The 21,609-nt window shown below is 40.4% G+C and overlaps 1 protein-coding gene across 1 annotated transcript in view; it reads left to right on the forward strand.

Annotated features, from left to right (window-relative positions):
- LOC143783231 (collagen alpha-4(VI) chain-like) overlaps positions 1-21,609 on the forward strand; it is a 307,945-nt gene that overhangs the window by 73,110 nt on the left and 213,226 nt on the right. Inside the window, exons 3-8 of the mRNA XM_077271649.1 lie at positions 162-250; positions 3,767-4,375; positions 12,609-13,196; positions 15,169-15,765; positions 18,004-18,624; positions 20,509-21,069. Of these exons, the coding sequence (XP_077127764.1) occupies positions 162-250; positions 3,767-4,375; positions 12,609-13,196; positions 15,169-15,765; positions 18,004-18,624; positions 20,509-21,069 (3,065 nt within the window). The remainder of the gene's footprint in view (positions 1-161; positions 251-3,766; positions 4,376-12,608; positions 13,197-15,168; positions 15,766-18,003; positions 18,625-20,508; positions 21,070-21,609) is intronic.

The raw sequence follows: 21,609 nt of genomic DNA on the forward strand, positions 1-21,609 counted from the left end.
TAAAGTACAAAGTACAGAGCAGGAGGAACTCATTGTACCACCTCTTATGGCCTTAATACAAATTTACGTTTTCATGTAGTTATCATATTATCTTTGCAAAATGTACTGTATATATGAGATCATGATCATATAGAATTACTATTTTCCTATTTATCTTCTAGATATTTTAACAAAATGGAAGCCTGGAAAACCCTCATATTGTTTCTCCTTTTACTACAATCGTTTCATGGAACATATTCTCAGAAAACTGGTGAGAATACAGAATATTATTACAGTGTTATAAGTTGTTAGTGGTATTGTGGTCTGTAGAAGTCATAGACATGCTGTAGAACTTTTATGTTATATATTATTTATTGTTTCTAAATATTTTCCATATTACTTAAACATTGAGGACTTGTTCTGCCAGTGCATGATCAAATTAGTATCTTTATTTTATAGTTAAAGGGTTTTTTTCTGGACATTTATTTGGATAGTCTGTTTAAAGGATAGCTCATCAATATCAGATCTATGGGATCTGACATGAGGCACCCCACAGACTATCTGTTTGCAGATTCCACATCAACCAGACGTACAAAGTCTACTGAGCAGCCTAGCTTCCATTCATATTAATAGGAGCTGAGTAGCATAACCTGAAAACCATTACAATGCAGTGTCCAGATCTGGACTGTTCTGGCTCTGTAAATTGTGTGCTAATGATATGCCTGTGCTCTGGGGCGGTACTGTAGACAGTCTTATCTTCCTGCTGTAAGCCAGAGAAACCAAGGAAAGACCTGCCCACAGGCCACCCCTAAGCATAAGCAGTCTGTCTCTATCATGAGAAACATATTTGTGCTTTGGGGCAGGCATGTGGACAGGTCTTTCCTTCGTTACCCTCTCTTACATACAGCATGAAGATAAGACTCTGCCTATAGTCCTGCCCCGAAGCATGAGCATATCATTAACTTCAAACACTGATTACACAAGAACCACAAGACGGATTTCTTCACCCCAGGTATCATTTTAATCACTTTAACACTACCAACCTGACAGTGTATGCAGTTTATTTAGCAAAATCCTGCTGACAGGTTCACTTTAAGGATAGTCAGTCAATGTGAAACTTCTTGAAAACCAAGTTAAGGCAGGATTACTGTCAGAAACATTGTGTCCCAGGCCCTGAACTTCCTATAATATCCATCAACCTCCATACATATATGGTGGACAACACTATAGGGAAGCAATATAATTTTCATGTAGCTTTTTAAACATTTTCTTTATATTTAGTGGGTTTATTAGGAAGAAGAAACAAACTAATAAAATAATCTACTAGTTAGAGTGTCTAATGGAACATACCATCATATAGTTCTGATCTGTGCATGAGGCTTTACTCATTTTGATTTTACAATAATTAAGGTCAAAATAATTCAGTTTTGGCAGTATTTCCATTTATTACTAACGTAACAGAATTTGTAGGTAACCACAAGATGTGGAAGAGGACCTCACTGATCATCGTGTCTGATATCGACCTTAGGTTCTCAGCCTCCTAGACCCAATAGAGTCATAATTTATTTTATCAGATCTATGAAAAGATTTAATTTTCACAGTGTTGTATTCTTTGTATTCCGTCTTCATGAAACTAGGCATTCATGATTATTATTCAATGCATTTACCAGTATGTTATAAGGCAAGACATGTAATCACACAAAACATATTTTTAGTCCCAGTCTTACAATTAGTGTAAGGCATAAATTCTACTTAACCAAGTTGTGAGTTGTAAAGTTGTACATTAATGGAGTCTTGCCTAGATAATTGCACAGATCTTGACATGATATTTTTACGTTTCCACTAATGAATACTTCCAGATGGTTCTAAGGTTAAGAAAATAACATGCAGAGCATTTTACGAAGGCAAGTCATATCTTAGGAAAGTTGTATATTTGCTTTAAGAGCAGAATGAGAACAATGTCAGAGAATCTCTATCGTTCTGTATAAACTCTGTTTTCTCTACTTTTTATAGACTTTTTTTATATGTATAGAGTTCTAAAGGTTTTTACTGGCCTGAAGCATTTTCCAAAACATGTCACTTTCCCTCACTTATTCATGATCACAGGTGTAAGACAAGGACACTGGTAAATAATTGCATTGCGTAGAAAACGACACCGGAAAATCATTACAATTGAATTTATATCATTCTTTGTAATCTAATCTACAGTACTTTACTGTAGATAATGATAAACTATGATTTACATACTATACAGGAGCAGGTTTATATGCAACGTGATCATCTGACAGGGGTCTACAGCCTGATACTAAAGGAACAATAAAGCCATACTGTAAAATTCAGTTTTATAAGGGGAACCATGCCGCCTTTTACCTTAAAGGAAACCTCTCAGTCAGATTAGCCCCTCCAGTGGCATATATGGGCATACAGGTCTTTGAAAGCTAAATCCAGTGACACCTTCGTATGTTCTATCTCTTGCTGCATTCCGGAGAAATCAGAGTTTTAATTTGTGTACAAAAGGAGTGTTCAGTTCTCTGGGTGTTACAGAGCATTTACTGAACCTCTGCCAAGCTAAAGAATCTGGTGCTATGTGGAGAAATAAAGTCAGGAGACCGAGGCTGGGGATGTGCTCTGTCACACCCAGATCACTTAATGCCTCTATAATGTATGTTTTAAAAATGCTGTGAAAGCAGCAAGAGATACAAGATATAAAGTGTGTCTATTTGATTTTGCTTTCAAAGACCTTTATGCCCATAAATTCGCACTGGGCGTTGATCTTGCTGACATGTTCTAATGTTTTCACATTTACCAGTTTATTGTTATACACTCACCGGCCACTTTATTAGGTACACCATGCTAGTAACGGGTTGGACCCCTTTTGCCTTCAGAACTGCCTCAATTCTTCGTGGCATAGATTCAACAAGGTGCTGGAAGCATTCCTCAGAGATTTTGGTCCATATTGACATGATGGCATCACACAGTTGCCGCAGATTTGTCGGCTGCACATCCCAAAGATGCTCCATACAAGGCAGGATGGATCCATGCTTTCATGTTGTTTACGCCAAATTCTGACCCTACCATCCGAATGTCGCAGCAGAAATCGAGACTCATCAGACCAAGCAACGTTTTTCCAATCTTCTACTGTCCAATTTCGATGAGCTTGTACAAATTGTAGCCTCAGTTTCCTGTTCTTAGCTGAAAGGAGTGGTACCCGGTGTGGTCTTCTGCTGCTGTAGCCCATCTGCCTCAAAGTTCGACGCACTGTGCGTTCAGTGATGCTCTTAGGCCTACCTTGGTTGTAACGGGTGGCGATTTGAGTCACTGTTGCCTTTCTATCAGCTCGAACCAGTCTGCCCATTCTCCTCTGACCTCTGGCATCAACAAGGCATTTCCGCCCACAGAACTGCCGCTCACTGGATTTTTTTTCTTTTTCGGACCATTCTCTGAAAACCCTAGAGATGGTTGTGCGTGAAAATCCCAGTAGATCAGCAGTTTCTGAAATACTCAGACCAGCCCTTCTGGCACCAACAACCATGCCACATTCAAAGGCACTCAAATCACCTTTCTTCCCCATACTGATGCTCGGTTTGAACTGCAGGAGATTGTCTTGACCATGTCTACATGCCTAAATGCACTGAGTTGCCACCGTGTGATTGGCTGATTAGAAATTAAGTGTTAACAAGAAGTTGGACAGGTGTACCTAATAAAGTGGTCAGTGAGTGTATATCTATTCTATGGGCCATTTGCAATATTTGCCAATTTCAGCTATTTTATGTGTTTTTATTTTCAGTGTGCAAAGAGGCAAATGTGGCAGACATTGTTTTCCTAGTTGATGGATCTTGGAGCATTGGTACTGAAAACTTCAAAAGCATGCAGGATTTCTTATACACTCTGATAAATGGTTTTGATGTTAGTCAAGACAACATCCGCATTGGCCTAATTCAGTACAGTGACGAGCCTCGTACAGAATTCTACCTCAACTCTTACAACAAGAAGGAGGATGTACTGCAATATGTGCAAAATCTGAAGTATAAAGGTGGCGGTACAAAGACTGGTGCAAGTCTTCAGTTCATGCTAGAAAATCACTTCACAGAAAGCGCTGGTGGAAGAGCACGATATGGAATCCCACAAATTGCAGTTGTAATAACTGATGGTCAATCCCAAGACAACATCAAGGAACCGGCCACTGAAGTTAAAAATTCAGGAATCACATTATATGCCATTGGTATAAAGGAAGCCCTCCTAACTGAGCTCAATGAAATAGCCAGTGACCCAGATGAGAGATATGTTTATAATGTGGCTGACTTTAGTGCTTTACAGGGTATTTCCCAAAATATGCTTCAGGTACTATGCACCACGGTAGAAGAGGCCACCAGACAGATTGGTCAAGTTGCTCAAGGTACATTCCTTTTATTTCTCATCTCCTTCACTCCTAATCTGTAGCCTCTGGGTTGAAATTTTAGACTTAGCTTTAGCCATGATTTCGTTTGAATTGTTTATAAGCCTTGATTATAAGCATCTGGAAGGAAATTACTAAATATGTAGCATCTGGTTAAGATAAGCAAGATTCTGAATTCATGATATAGTAAAAAACGGTCTCATCCACCAAGCTATCAAGGACATAGATCAAAATTTCACAGTACACTATAGAATTAGTATAAACTCACTTGGGTTTCATGCTAAAAAAAAATAATATGCATGGCCTCTCAATCTGATCGCTTAATGATTTTATAGCGAAAAAACCGCAAAAAATCCTGAATGTGTGCACCTACCCTAATTCAGCAAAAGAATCTTGGCCTTGATGTAATATCTTGTTATCTCCACATAAATAGCTAATACCCTCACTCGCAAATGAAAATAATCTTTAACTAGTTTGACAAGTTGTTCCTTTCTGAGAAGAGTCCACTTTCACAGTCGCTGACTCGCTAATCATGGTTGCCTGGGTGCCATTAACTGACTTCATACTGCCCACGGCAATTGCACTGTCTTCAGAGATTGCAATCATGTACTTTGACAGAGTTTCTTTTCTCTTTAGACAAGTGCAGTAACACTCATAAAGCCAAGGAAAGTTCTCCCAGCTTTTCTGTGCCTGTGTTAGGAGTCTACTAGTAGTAGCTACTCATGCTCATTACATAGGTAACTGATGGCTGTGAGATGAAGCCATAGAATAAAAACTCCCTCTATTCTTGAGAATGGAAAGAATTTTCTATAAGAGGTAAATGTTGACAGCATGGCAGCCAACCAGTGAGCTCAGCGACTCTGCCTGGGTACACGGAATAACATGCTCAGAGCCACTGAGCTCACTGGTTGGCTGCCATGCTGTCAACGTGATGTTAGCACCTACAGCCAATACCGATTGTGAGGCTAAAAAAGGTTGTGGTGGGCACTGTCACAATGATGACAATAGCAGACACTGGCAGCAGTGGCAGAGACTCAGTGGTGGATCTGGAATTGCTGAGTAAAAGTGCAATTTCTTTTTTCACAACAAACTGTGCCCAGGGACCAGAATTTTCTGAAAAGGGCAAAACATTTAAAACTTAGGGTACTGTCTCACAGTGGCACTTTTGTCGCTACGACGGTACGATCCGTGACGTTCCAGCGATATCCATACGATATCGCAGTGTCTGACACGCAGCAGTGATCAGGGACCCTGCTGAGAATCGTACGTCGTAGCAGATCGTTTGGAACTTTCTTTCGTCTCTGGATCTCCCGCTCTCATCGTTGGATCGGTGTGTGTGACACCGATCCAACGATGCGTTCGCTTGTAACCAGGGCAAACATCGGGTTACTAAGCGCGTCACCGCTGTGATCTGCTTTCACTTTACGGCCGGGAGTCAGTCAGTGCGGGAAGCAGACGGCAAGGGACCTGACAGACACCGGAATGTGAGTATGTACCGGTTTTTTTTTTTACATTTACGACGGTAACCAGGGTAAACATCGGGTTACTAAGCGCGGCCCTGCGCTTAGTAACCCGATGTTTACCCTGGTTACCCGGGGACCTCAGCATCATTGGTCGCTGGAGAGCTGTCTGTGTGACAGCTCCCCAGCGACCACACAACGACTTACCAACGATTACGGCCAGGTCGTATCGCTGGTCGTGATCTTTGGTAAATCGTTTTGTGAGACGGTACCCTTAAAGAAGCACTCCCATAAAAGATTTTGTCCTCTGAAAGGGGTTGTCCAGTAAAAAGTGATAAGTCTTCTATTTCTCTGTGTGACTGCAGACTTATGAATCCCCCTAGCGTATGCAATATGCGCTGCTGGGATTCATTGATGTCAGATCCTGTAACAGAGGGTATGTGTGAGCTATACATACTCCCAGCCAGTGAGTGCAGCCTCACTCCATACACTTGTATTGAGCCAAGGCCACGCCCCTTTTAATGATGTACCCAGTCAGTGGGTGTGGCTGACTAGAGGGCACGGCCTTGCTCCATGCAACTGTATGGAAAGTGAGGTCGTGACCACTGGCCGGGGGTATGTGTAACTCATATATACCGTCCGTTATGGGTCTGCAACTGGTGAATCCCCGCAGCACACAATGTGTGTGCTGGGGAGATTAATAAGTCTACAGTCACACAGAGTGACAGCATACTTATCCGTATTGACTAGATAACCTCTTTAACCCCTTACCGACCTCCGCTGTACTTTTACTGCAGAGGTCGATACCTCCGCTTTGTTGCGGGCTGCGGCGATGAGCCCGCATCAAAGCCAGGACATGTCAGCTGTTTTGAACAGCTGACATGTGCCCGCAATAGCGGCGGGTGAAATCGCGATTCACCTGCCGCTATTAACTAGTTAAATAGTTAAATGCCTCTGTCAAACGCTGACAGCGACATTTAACTGGCGCTTCCGGCCATCGGGCCGGAAATGAGCGCATCGCTGACCCCGTCACATGATCGGGGGTCAGCGATGCATCGGCATAGCAACCAGAGGTCTCCTTAAGACCTCTATGGTTGCTGATGCCGGCTTGATGTGAGCGCCACCCTGTGGTCGGCGCTCATAGCAAGCCTGTAATTCAGCTACATAGGATCTGATGATCGCTGCAATGTAGCAGAGCCGATCAGGCTATGCCAGCTTCTAGCCTCCCATGGAGGCTATTGAAGCATGGCAAAAGTAAAAAAAAACTTATAAACTTATATAACTTATAAAAAATATGAAAAAAATAAAGAAATATAAAAGTTTAAATCACCCCCCTTTCGCCCCATTCAAAATAAAACAATAAAAAAATATCAAGCAGACGCATATTTGGTATCGCTGCGTTCAGAATCACCCGATCTATCAATGAAAAAAAGCATTAACCTGATCACTAAACAGCGTAGAGAGAAAAAAAATTGAAATGCGTTTTTTTGATCGCCACGACATTGCATTAAAATACAATAAGGGGCGATCAAAAGAAAGTATCTGCACCAAAATGGTATCACTAGAAAAGCCAGCTTGGCATGCAAAAAATAAGCCCTCACCTGACCCCAGATCACGAAAATTGGAGACGCTATGGGTATTGGAAAATTGCACAATTTTTTTTATTTTTTAGCAAAGTTTGGAATTTTTTTTTACCACTTAGATAAAACGTAACCTAGACATGTTTGGTGTCTATAAACTTGTATTGACCTGGAGAATCATAATGGCAGGTCAGTTTTAGCATTTAGTGAACCTAGCAAAAAAGCCAAACAAAAAACAAGTGTGGGATTGCACTTTTTTGCAGTTTCACCGCACTTGGAATTTGTATCCCCTTTTCTAGTTCACGACATGCTAAAACCAATGATGTCTTTCAAAAGTGCAACTTGTCCCGCAAAAAACTAGCCTTCATATGGCCATATTGATGGAAAAATAAAAAAGTTGTGGCTCTGGGAAGCAGGGGAGCGAAAAACGAGAACGCAAAAACGGAAAAGGGCAAGGTCTTGAAGGGGTTAATATATTTCAATCATCATATTATATAGCCCTTGTACTCACAATTGCTTATTTTGCCTTACTACCTTGCTAATTCTTCTCTTTTCTCTACTCTATGTAGAAATAGGAAGTGTCTTTTACCTGTAAAAATAATTTCCTTCGTCACCTCCTGACCCAGCTGCTCCCCCCTCCTCCTGCCAGGGACTTTGCAGTGACTTATGTTTCATACAAGGAAAATTGACATCCTGTTTCTACATAGAGTTTAGAAAGATTCAGCTAGTCAGTTTTTAATCACGTGATGTTATAGACCTAATGGAAAACAGGAGAATTAGCTGGGTAGAAGAGCAAATGAGCAATTGTAAGTACACAGTGCTATATAACATGATGGCTGCAATATATTAAAAGAATAAAAACTTTGATGGGAGTGCTTCTTGAAAAGGAATCTGTCACCACACTTAACCTATCTAAACCATTAATATCAGCATTCAGGTTACAGAATGCTGAAATAAGTTCTACCTGTGTGTCTCATATCAGATGTGCTGTTGATGAGAAATTCTCTTTTATCACTTTATATAAATGACCTCTTCCAGGCTCCGGGGAGGATAGTGCCTGGAAGATAACTGCCTCCAGAGCTTATTATAAATATAAGGGGGAGTTACCAGTAATGTGTAATTGCCTCTCTCTGCTCTCCTCATCTCACTGCAGTGCTGTGTGTGATTATACCTGACACATCTGCAGGTTCCTCACAGCTTCAAATTCCATCATAGGCTTCTTTCACACTAGCGTCGGCACGCGCATTGTGAAAGTAATGCCCGACGTGGGCAGCGGAAGTAGTTTTACGATGCTTCCTCTGCCCCATTGTAATGTCCGGGAAGGAGGGGGCGGAGTTTCGGCCGCACATGCACGGTCAAATATGGCGGACACGCAAAAAAAAGTTACATGTAACTTTTTTTGTGTCGACGGTCCGCCACAACACGACGCAACCTTCGCACGATGGTTGCGACGTGTGGCACTCCGTCGCAATGCGTCGCTAATGAAAGTCTATGGAGAAAAAACGCATCCTGCGGGCAACTTTGCAGGATGTTTTTTTTTTCTACATAACGACGCATTGCGACGTGCGTCGAATGACGCTAATGTGAAAGTAGCCTAACAGGCAGACAGGGCTCCTATATTGTTACAATACAGCAGAGCTGAGAGCTGCAGAAATGTGTTTGCAAGGAGACAAATGTAATTTCTCCTGTTCTGTGTTAGTTACTTGTCTCACACTGGGAACTCCCCTCCATGTAAAATAATCTCTGGAGGCAGAGTTGTCTTCCAGGCAGCGTTCTCCCCAGAGTCTGGAAGAGGTCATTTATATAAAGTGATAAAAGAGGACATCTCAACAACAACACATCTGATATGAGATACACAGGTAGGACTTATTTCTGCATTCTGTAGTCTGTATGCCAATATTAATAGTTTAGATAGGTCAAATGCGGTGACAGATTCACATGGTCGACAGTGCAGGAATTGTTTTTTCCTAAATGCATTGCTTCTAGACAAGAAAGCTGTGTAAGCACAGTCTGACTTCATATCTAAAACCAAAAACCATAACCTAAGTCACAAACTACAAATTATCCTAATAACACTGTGTTACTGTATTAATAAATGTAATTATTCTTTATTAACTGATACATTCTGCATATACTAAACCATAAGTACAATAAATACATTCAAGATGAACAAGTAAACCCCACAAGACTATACATAATAATAATAATAATAATAATAATAATTTTATTTATATAGCGCCAACATATTCCGCAGCGCTTTACAACTTATAGAGGGGACTTATACAGACAATAGACATTACAGCATAACAGAAATCACAGTTCAAAACAGATACCAGTAGGAATGAGGGCCCTGCTCGCAAGCTTACAATCTATGAGGAAAAGGGGAGACACGAGAGGTGGATGGTAACAATTGCTTTAGTTATTTGGACCAGCCATAGTGTAAGGCTCGGGTGTTCATGTAAAGCTGCATGAACCAGTTAACTACCTAAGTATGTAACAGTACAGACACAGAGGCTATTAACTGCATAAAGTGTATGAGAACATGATGGAGGAACGTGATTATGTTGTTGTTTTTTTATTAATAGGCCACACAGGGATAATTAGGTTAATGCGTTGAGGCGGTAGGCCAATCTGAACAAATGAGTTTTTAGGGCACGCTTAAAACTGTGGGGATTGGGGATTAATTGTATTAACCTAGGTAGTGCATTCCAAAGAATCGGCGCCGCACGTGTAAAGTCTTGGAGACGGGAGTGGGAGGTTCTGATTATTGAGGATGCTAACCTGAGGTCATTAGCAGAGCGGAGGGCACGGGTAGGTTGGTAGACTGAGACCAGAGAGGAGATGTAGGGTGGTGCTGAGCCATGGAGTGCTTTGTGGATGAGGGTAGTAGTTTTGTACTGGATTCTGGATTGGATGGGTAGCCAGTGTAATGACTGGCACAAGGTAGAGGCATCGGTGTAACGGTTGGCGAGGAATATGATCCTGGCAGCAGCATTCAGGACAGATTGGAGCGGGGAGAGTCTGGTAAAAGGTAGGCCAATTAGTAGAGAGTTACAATAGTCCAGACGAGAATGAATAAGTGAGACAGTAAGAGTTTTTGCAGAGTCGAAAGTAAGAAAAGGGCGAATTCTGGAAATGTTTTTGAGATGCAGATAAGAAGAGCGAGCCAGTGATCGGATGTGGGGGGTGAATGAAAGCTCGGAATCAAGGATGACTCCAAGGCAGCGGGCATGTTGCTTTGGAGTAATGGTGGAACCGCACACAGAGATGGCAATGTCGGGCAAAGGTAGGTTTGTAGAGGGAGAGAACACGAGGAGTTCAGTTTTTGACAGGTTCAGTTTCAGATAGAGGGAGGACATGATGTTAGAGACAGCGGTAAGACAATCACTGGTGTTTTCTAAAAAGGTCGGCGTGATAACAGGAGAAGAGGTATATAATTGGGTGTCGTCAGCATAGAGATGGTACTGGAAACCAAATCTACTGATTGTTTGTCCAATAGGGGCAGTATACAAAGAGAAGAGGAGGGGGCCTAGGACTGATCCTTGAGGAACCCCAACAGTAAGGGGAAGGTGAGAGGAGGAGGAACCAGCAAAACAAACAGTGAAGGATCGGCCAGAGAGATAGGAGGAGAACCAAGAGAGAACGGTGTCCTTGAGGCCGATGGAGCGGAGCATAGTGAGAAGGAGCTGATGATCCACAGTGTCGAATGCTGCGGAGAGATCCAAGAGAATGAGCATGGAATAGTGACCATTAGATTTAGCTGTTAGTAGGTCATTAGAGACTTTAGTGAGGGCAGTTTCAGTAGAGTGTAAAGAGCGGAAACCAGATTGAAGAGGGTCGAGAAGAGAATTATCTGAGAGATAGCAGGTAAGACGGGAGTGGACCAGGCGTTCCAGGAGTTTAGAGATGAAGGGAAGATTAGAGACAGGTCTATAATTAGCGGCACAATTTTGATCGAGGGAGGGCTTTTTAAGTAGTGGATGTATGATGGCATGCTTAAATGAGGAGGGAAAAATACCGGAAGTGAGGGAAAGGTTGAATATTTTTGTTAGGTGAGAGGTGACAGCCGGGGAAAGGGACTGGAGGAGATGCGACGGAATGGGGTCGCTGGTGCAAGTGGTCGGGCGAGAAGATGCAAGGAGCCTGCTTACTTCTTCTTCTGTAACTGGTTCAAAGTCAGAGAGTGAACTAGATGCAGTGGGGGAGGGAGGACAGTGCTTGGTATGAAGAGATTGGGAAATGATTTTAAATGAAATGATAGCAAACTACCACCTCCAGAAAACACTGCAGAAAGCCCAATCCTGCAATACAATATATACTCCAAAATAGTATTCACAGGACTATAGGGGATGCATCAAAAAGAGTGGAATAAGCAGCATTCCAATATCCAGTGTACTAAAGCTTGCAGCAGAGTTTGAGCTGAGTCATTTGCATATAGCATCTAATTTTCTCGTATCAGAGAACTATACGGATACTATACGCTAGTTTTAAAGTGTCCGGAAAAGATGATCAATACTATATTATATATTAGACAATGGTATACAGTAAATAATCTAGTAACCGAGGAGGCTAATGCAAAGTCGGGAACTATAGGCCACATTATGATGATTATTATGCTATACACTTGAATCTTCAGCTGACAACATCACAAAGAAATGCAAATTTTAGTAGTCTGCTTTTGGCTATGACGATTCTTTGCATATAATTTGCAAATGATGGTTGTGCATGGAGGTGAGCTAATGAATTGCACTTGGATGACATTCAAGTGCGGTCTGATTTTCATGGACTATCAGAAAGGAGAAGGTGGAGATTCTTTTTTAAATTTCTCCATATGAGAAAATTGGATGACACTTGGACCACACTCTGATCAAACTCTGATGAAAGTCTGAGCAGAATAAATGGTCGTTTAGTCTTCTACATGGAAAAGTCGGACTTGTGAATGAGCACTAAGTGTATTTGTCCTATCTAAATATGTGTCATAAAAGTTAGGTAATGAACATGAGATTGAAAAATGAAATTTTTCAGGAGATTTGTAATTACAAAAGCAAAGTCGTACATTTTTATAACCTTAAAACATATTTGGCCCTGTACCTATTTTACATACTCATTCTGAGCTATTTCTATAATATGTTGCATTTATGCAATGTTTAATTAGTAAATCAATTAATTACTGCCATGTCAATTCTTTTTCAGGTTGCAGAAATGCAAATCAGGCCGACATTGTGTTCCTTGTAGAGAGTTCCAGTCAAATCAGTGAAGGAGGCTTTGAAAATGTAAAGAATTTCATCTATGGCTTGGTTTCAAGTCTTGATGTTGGCATCAACAAAGTCCGCATTGGCCTAGCTCAGTACAGTGACGAGACAAACAGAGTTTTCTTGCTGAATGAATTTTCTCTGAAGAGTGAAGTTTTAGAGAAGATCCAAAGTTTGTCGTATAGTGGTGGCAATACTTACACGGGACGGGCCCTACAAGACGTCAACAACACCTACTTTACTGAGTCAGCGGGCAGCAGAGCAGCAGATAATATAGCTCAAATACTTGTTTTGGTTTCTTATGGCCAATCTTCTGATGAAATGAAAGAGTCGGCTAGACACTTAAAAACCAGGGGAATATCAGTGTATGTCACTGGACCTACAATTAAAGACATTGTGGAACTGAAGGAAGTGGCGAACAAGCCAAGCAGAAAGTTCTTCTTTTCTTTAGATATCTTGGATTCTACTGAAGATGTGACAAAGAGTCTTCTAAATAATATTTGCTCCAGTATTATCACAAACATAAAAGGTATACATATATATACAGTATATACAGTCAGATATATGTGTTTTGTTTCAGTATCTATGGTTTCAATATAGCAGGACATCATCTTTTTTTTGCTTTTTCTGTACATGGGGACAAGATGGCTACTATTATATATTGGCTAAGTATGGATTTGGGTTCCACTAGAAAGCATGATTATTTGGAGTGGTGGCTAGTTAGACACTTCATCCAAAGATACAAAATGATTACATTGTATCTAACAATATATAGAAAAGCAAAACCCCATTTCCATTGTGTGGTCTCAATAGGATGATTGGGCCAATGGCAATTCCACGAGCTTCTGTTTATCCCTTGAACTCTTGGAAAGCTGACGCTTGGTATGGATTCAGATGATGCAATTTCAGTATATGGTGACATGTTGCTCTGCTATCGTTCATCTGCTGAGGTAATCTTTACATCGATTTCCATAACTTTTCATTATGTTCTCCTAGATGCCTATAGATAACAACAGACATGTTGTTGTCAACACTTTTTGTATTAGCCATAGATCATGTTTTGCAACCTCTTCACCAAATAATGTGTAATGCTTTTTGCTGGAACGACAAGGTCCAGAAATTGACCTGCAGGACAGTCCACCGTTCCTGTGAATGAGCCTGTGTGTACGTAGGCCTCCTCTTTCACAAGGAGATTCCTATAATTGGTAGCTATGGGCAACAAATAAGGTTGCCCATAGCAACCTATGAGGCAACTTATGAGGCATTTTGGATGACCAAAGCCCAATAAAGATTATCATGTACAAACCACACAAGGGATACGTGTGGCTGGTATTTGTGGCCTGCCTAGTAGTAGTTTGTTTTGTTTTTTTATGGGTCCTGCAACAAGCTTGAAGATAAAAAACTGAAAATATTAGGTTGTTTTTATATCTGCGGCAAAATCACATTTGCTATTAAATTTCCTAGCTTTTATTTTTTAAATGCAGATTTTTTTGCTGTTTAAAGGCGAAGTATTTTTTATAGCAATGGTATCTGCACTAAAAAAAAGAGGCAGACTTTAGCCAGTGCTGCATATGATAATTTTAAAGCTCTGCATTTGTGGTTCTTAGGTTACTTACACATGGCCACATAAATGGGTAACCCAAACAGTTTCCTTATGGCAAGTCTTTACTCCATTCCATTCTTCTCTGACGAATCTGTAATGTCTATGTAGACCTACTTGGAAAGTGTAAGATAATAAATGTTGCATGTTTTATTGTATGCCATACTATATACTTTACACTTTTTATTGTTTATATTATTTGGCTGACTTAAAGAGGTTGTCCACTATTTGAGCATTGATGACCTATCCCAAGGATAGGTTACCAATGTCTGATCTGTCAAGGTCCGACACCTGGCACCCCCACCGATTAGCTATTATTGGTGTGGGAGGCATGGCTGACTGGAAATACTCATTTGTGGAGCTGACCATCTTCTGATGCCGCCAACACCAATAACAGCTGATCGGTGGAGGTCCCGGGTGTCGGACACCAACCGAATTTATTCTAATGGGTCATCATCGGTGCTAAAGTAGTGGACCGCCTCTTTAAAGACACCTGTTGGCAATGTTCACACAAAATATTTCATTTTTTCCATTGCCTTTTTATTGTGCAGTAAATCTGCTACATGTAACTGTCCAAGCAAAATGGAAATAATTTAATTAAAGCTCATGTCCATTCTGCGTTTCAAGATGCTGTTGAACTATGTGTTTTTGGTGCATTTTATGACCATAAACTTCAACGGGGAGCCTGAAATAAATGGATGCAGATGCATTTTTAACTTTAATTAGTTGTATGGGGTCCTGCAGAAAACATGCAAACAAAAAAAAGCAGAAAAATATGCAGCATTTATGCTACTTGTGAACACAACCTAAGACTTTTAGGCTGACATAGAATTGCAGAAAATTGTGAATAGTATTTCATTATACCATTATAACATAGTCTTGTTTCTTATACTTTCTTTAGCTTTTTCAAAGCGCTTTGCAGATGTTGTGTTCCTTGTGGATTCTTCTTCCAGCATTGGAAGTGGTGTATTCCAGCAAATAAAACTCTTTATTTCAAGGATCATTGGACAACTTGATATTGGCATTAATAAATACCATGTTGGCCTTGCCCAGTTTAGTGGGGCAGCACAGACTGAATTTCTGTTGAACACTTATGACACGAAACAACAAGCATTAGATCATGTAAAAACCATTGCTTTTAGAGGTGGTCCACTAAACACTGGAAAAGCCTTGGATTACTTGCGCACAACGTTTTTTTTGGAAGAAGCCGGGAGCCGAATTAATCAAGGCACCCCACAATTTGCAGTGATCATTACGTCAGCAAAATCTGAAGATACTGTGAATACATACGCTGAGGAACTGAAAAGAAGTGGTGTCACCATTATCACAGTTAGCATTGCCAGTTCCGACATGGAAGAATTAGTGCAGATTGCTACGGATCCATTCATTTTTAAATTAAAAAATTTGCAGGGAATAAGGAACGTCCAACAAGATGTAGTCAATATTATTGTAAAACAAGAAATGCTGCAGTTTGCTGAGAAGACAGTGGTGCCAGCAGGTAAGTTTAAATAATTTTTCTTAAAAGAATAATTAATGAAACCTTTAACACCTTTTTTATTTTTTTATGTCATTTTAATTGAAAGCAGGTCAATGGGGGTCCGAGTCCTGACACTCCCCACGAATTTCTCAAATACTTCCCTGTCACAATTCCTCCTATCGGTGGGTCTGGACACAGTGAGTGACATTTCAGCCATGCAATCTAGGGCATGGATGTGCTAAGCTGTCCATCACCATACTGACGGCTCAGCACGCCTCTGTCCTTAGATTGGATGGCTAAACTGTCACTCACTGTCCAATCGGAGGCTGAGGCATGCTAAGCTCTCAATGATGTTGAGCTACAGTCCAACTTCTAAATCAGGGCCACGGTGTGCGAGTTTTCTTCCATGTGTCTTCTGTTTGAAGTGATTACCTGAATATTTAGGTTGCACTATGCCTCCAATTAGTGAAAATTGCTTAACTCAAGTGGTGTGCAATTGCTCTGTGCTCTGAATTCCTGTATTCTGACCTTTGTTGACTGATTTTGGATTTTCCCTTTGCTACTGTTTTGCCTAGCCCATTTTGACTTGATCTGCTACCTTCTTGGGATTCTGACCCCGAACTGTGACCTAATACTCCATTATCTCATCCCTCTCTTTATGATGAGCTATCTTGGTACCTGACCCCAGACCTCTTGACTACCCTGCCTCATGGCTTGTCTTTGAGTGGTGACTCAGTGTCACATTCCCAAGAGGTAAGCAGCTCAGGTAACAGGAGTGCACATCTTCTGTCTGAGTGAGGACACTGAGTCAGCATAGTAGATACAGTAAAAATCCTATGCTTAATTGCAAGCAGATCAGTAGAGTTCCAAGTCCTTATGCCCCCATCGATCACTTAAGCCCCTCCCCCCAAGAGATGTGCAGCTCAGGTGGAAGAAGCACAGTAAAAAGGCTAGCCATCCTCTCCCAGTAAAAAGGCTAGCTCCTGGAACAAGAATTTATTCTAGGTGAGAATATACAACATGGACACATCAGGACACTCTGTTCTTTCTAATCGGTTCCAGACAAGGCACCATATTTAGACTCTATCTCTCTATTGAAAATGCTTGGTATTGAAAACACTAAGATGCCATTTGATAATTAGAGAGCTTATACCACTAATTAGTAGATAATACACCCCTTAAGAAAATGAAATTTCGTCAAAATGAAATAACATGTGAGCCCAGCATCCTACACCATACATGCTCCTTACAGAATCCATCACGAAACCATCTTTACTTTTGCCCTAAAGGCTAAGAGGGCTGATATAGCATTAGAGAAATCAAATTTGTGCCTTTGAAAGTGAGTCGGCCAAGCTATTTTACAGTATTATTTAATGGAAACACTTGAATTCTGGATCTTACGGCCTCATTTATGCAAAGTGTCAAAAAGAAATCCGTGTATGATGCCCACAGCAACCAATCTCAGCACAGCTTTCATTTCTTAAACTGCTGTGGAAAAAACAAAGTTGTTCTGTAATTGTTTACTATGGGCAATAAAGCTAATTTTCTTTTAGACATTTTTAATACATTTTGCAATTATTAGTGTTTTATTCCAAGTAGAACTAGTAGGTAGAGGCTACGCCCAGTCAGTAGAGTGGATTCTCCTCATATTGATACATTTGAGGAAATGGAAGGGGTTGTCCTGCAAAAAAATAATATGTTCTGTTGCACTTTCCAATATGCTGTTCAGGTGTGAACCCATGTCCTGATATTAGTGCCAGTTTGGTGGTACAAGAATTTAAATTTCCTGGCAGTGAACATCCTCCCTTTCTATGCATCATCAACATGCCTGAGGGAGAGTAGATGCTTGACTCACTTCATGAGCTAAACTCATTCTTTGTTGTGGCGATGCCGATACAATTTGGGTCTGGTTTAGTTATTGAACTGAGACAGACAGGCAGCCCCCATCAAGCATATCACTGGACATGTGCCAACACAGAAATGGGGGGCTCCACTCCTGTGTCAGGACCATTGCAGTAATAAAGCATCTTTGACCAGCAGAGGAATGAGTAAAGTTGGTCCCCTGGGCCCATTGGACCAATAAAGTATATTAGTAATTACAATCATATAATATTTCATACAAAATAGAATATATTTTGTGCTTCTGGAAAATCACATTTAAAAATGAAACATCAAAATTATATTATTCGCTAAATATTGTCTCTAGTAAATGTTTAGATCTGTTTCCTTTCTTTTAACAATCTTCTTTTTCCTTACTAGTTTGTTCGAGTGCAGTCGTTGCTGATATTGTTTTCTTGATTGATGAATCTAGCAGCATTGGTGATGTAAACTTCCAGCTGACACGGGTGTTTCTACATAAAGTCATTAATGCATTGGAAATTGGCACAAATAATGTACGAGTGGGTCTGGTTCTGTACAGTAACAAACCTAGTTTGGAGTTTAAATTAAACACTTTTAATGAGAAGTATGAAATTTTGGATTATATAACAAAGTTGCCATATAGAGGAGGAATAGCGCACACCGGAGAAGCCCTGAACTTTCTACGGAAAGAACTATTCTTACAGGAAAATGGTGGCAGGGCACACCTTGGTGTACAGAAGATTGTGGTGGTGATGACTAATGGCCAATCAGCTGATGAAATAAGAAAACCAGCATCAAAGCTCAGACGATCGGGAGTTGAAATATTTGCTGTTGGCTTTCAGAATGCTGACAAAAAGGATCTGAGAATCATAGCTTCACATCCACCAAGAAAGCACATCACCAATGTGGAATCTTTTCTACAGCTCCCTAACATTGAACTTAAGTTGAAGAAGCGTCTGTGCAGTGAAATCATTAGTTACTCATTTGCGGCTCCAGCACTTGCAAGAACTGTGAAAGATGGTAAGAAATTATTTCTTAAAAAGTATGAAACATGGATGTAAGTATACAAGGGGGCACATGCATTACAGCCCATAATTAGACTTGATCTTCCAAATTTATCACAGTGGCTCATGTTTGTTGATGTGTTTGGCCATCTAAAGACATTTTTGCCTGCCTATATATTTCCTATTTATTAGCTCCTATTTCCCAATAAGCCATGACCCATAAGCAAAATTCTTGTGCATTGTGAATAGTAAAATAGTAAATCTGCCTCAATATGCAGTGCAGTTAGAAAATAGTGCAATGCCTAATAAATGTCTACAGCATAAACAACTCTAACAAACACCGAACAAATATTCGTCGCACTACATTCATTGCACCCGAAGTTGATTTAGCACTCTACGCCATAAGCGTATCGCATATTAAGCGTACACAAGGCTTCCTGAGCTATTCCCATATCACATCACTGTGATAATGGTGATATATGCTACATTTATAATTGTCATACTGTATATTAGGATCCTCATCGAAACGGGTTGGGCAAAGCCAAAAAAAGGGGCCCCTGGCAAAAAAAGTATATGATTTTCCAACTGCTAATCTGATGACCAAAAGTTGCTATTTATGTTTCCAGAGAATCTATTACCAGAGTGCAAAACAACTAGAAGTAGGCATTGAGAAGATAAATACACTCCTGTACATGTAGTCTTATGGACAGTAATGAATACTATTAATATTTTTTTAAGGTCTGTGTCTTCTTTTTTCCAAAGGCCTGTGCACAGCTGGAAAGGTAATACTCATGGCATGTCCTAAGAATGACAATTTCTTACCTTCCATAATCTTTAGAGACTATAAGAAACAAACCCCTCATTACTTAATGTTCTCAAGTTCAGAGCTTCATCCCTGGCACTGCTCCTGATGTCTGCTGATGCAATGTCACAGTCAATTGGTGAGCTCAGCAATAGGGATGCGTGGACCCTTGGAAGTTTGGATTAGTCAGGCTCAAACAAACCTTTGTCCAAAGTTCGGTTCAGGTACCAGAACTGTACCCGAATTGAACCTGAACCTCAACCTCATAAAAATCAATTGTGACCTGAATTCTGGAGCTGGAAAATGTCTCCCTCTCTCCTCCTCGGACTCCCAAACTAAAAAAAACAGACTTCCAGGAGAAGTCCATGTTCGGACTTTAGCACCAGACACTAGGTTTGCTCATCTCTACGCTGCCTCTTTGCATTTGTCAATGGAATGCTACCTTGACACCCACTGAACACACTGGCTGCCACACTGTCAACTTGACATCAGTGGCACAGCTGATTAAAAGAGTGGTTTGTCTTTTTATAATAACCTGCAGCTGGGGATAAAGATTTTTTTGAAAGAGGACAAATACTTTAAATATTTTTATCTGTCGCTAAGCTTACTATCTTGAAAATATATATTAGGTTTCATTTAGCAAAACTGTCTAAAGTCAAACTGCTCAGTTTAGTGCAGCCCACAGCGCAGACTTCGGGTGTTCCGTGCTGTGGGCTAACAACGAATGTCGCTAATAGAGTGATTTAGAAAAATAATCATACTGTAGAGCTTTGAGCTATAATAATTTTCTTGAGAAACTGAGATTGCTTTTAATGAAAACTTTGCTATGATTGATTGCGATGACAAAGACAGTTTTTCTTTAGAACTGTTTTTATCTGCTGTGATATTTGTCCCTAGCATATTGATTTGTTCTTTTTCTAATTATTAATTATTGTGTTGTAACTGAAAGGGTACCTATAAATAAATGAAGAGTACCTATCAATGTGGGGACAAGTGTGTTTAGAGCCCCACATCATATTGTACAATGTTGGCTGTCAGTTATCCGTTGTCAGTTATGCATGAATGTAACCATCTCTTCCCTAATTTTCCTCCATGTAGGTTGCACTGATACTGAAGAAGCTGACATTTACTTTCTCGTCGATGGCTCTGGCAGCATTTATCCGGAGGATTTTGACGACATGAAAACATTTATGACTGAATTGATGAGCATGTTTCAGATTGGTGCAAACAGAGTACGCTTTGGGGTTGTACAATACTCCGATACTCCACAGATTGAATTCTATATCAATCAATACACCAATCAAAAGGGATTAAAGGCAGCGGTACAAAGAATTGATCAATTAGGAGGTGGCACCAATACAGGGGAAGCTCTGAAATCAATGAAGGCTCTCTTTGCCAAAGCAGAAAGCGAGAGACCTCATAAAGTTCCCCAGTCCTTGATTATTATTACAGATGGAAAATCTCAGGACCAGGTGACAGAAGCAGCAGCAGACATCAGAGGCAGTGGTATCAATATATTTGCTATTGGCGTGAAGGAAGCCGTGCAGGAAGAGTTGGTGAACATTGCTGGAAGTAAAGACAAAACATTCTTTGTTGACAATTTTGATTCCCTAAATTTGATAAAGAATGATTTGGTCCGTGATTTGTGCACACCAGCAGGTAGGTTGTTGGGATCTGAGGGGAATGTTTGTGCATTGTGTTACCTATACAGGTAATGTTAGCACTATTTGAAGAGCATATGAGAAGGTTATCATTTATCAGAGGCTACTGTATGTCATAGGAAGTCGCTCCTACAAAGCTCCTATTAATCGTAATACAAGTTTTGTAGTTATGTTTTACCTCAATACAACAGGATTGGCTTGGACAGAAGGCAAAAATTCATGAACAAGATGAGGATAGTGCATCCAAAAACATGATGAAGACAAGAAAGTCAGCATCTACTAATCAAGTTCAATACATGTATAGATGAAAATCTTCAATGCAATGCAAACACAAACATTGGGCAAAACTGTGCAGATACATGCAAAATTTATACAAGCAATGCTTCAAAGGGACTTTGGGACCAAAATAACTTAAATTAAACTACTAGTACGGTCATAAAGTGGACTTTACCCATATACAATTAAGCCTAAACTATAGATTTTACTGTGACATAAAGCAGATCATTTGGCACAATCCCGGTCCATGTTCCAGGTCAGT

The sequence above is a fragment of the Ranitomeya variabilis genome, chromosome 6, assembly GCF_051348905.1.
Source record: "Ranitomeya variabilis isolate aRanVar5 chromosome 6, aRanVar5.hap1, whole genome shotgun sequence".
In the NCBI taxonomy this organism is placed as follows: Eukaryota; Metazoa; Chordata; class Amphibia; order Anura; family Dendrobatidae; genus Ranitomeya; species Ranitomeya variabilis.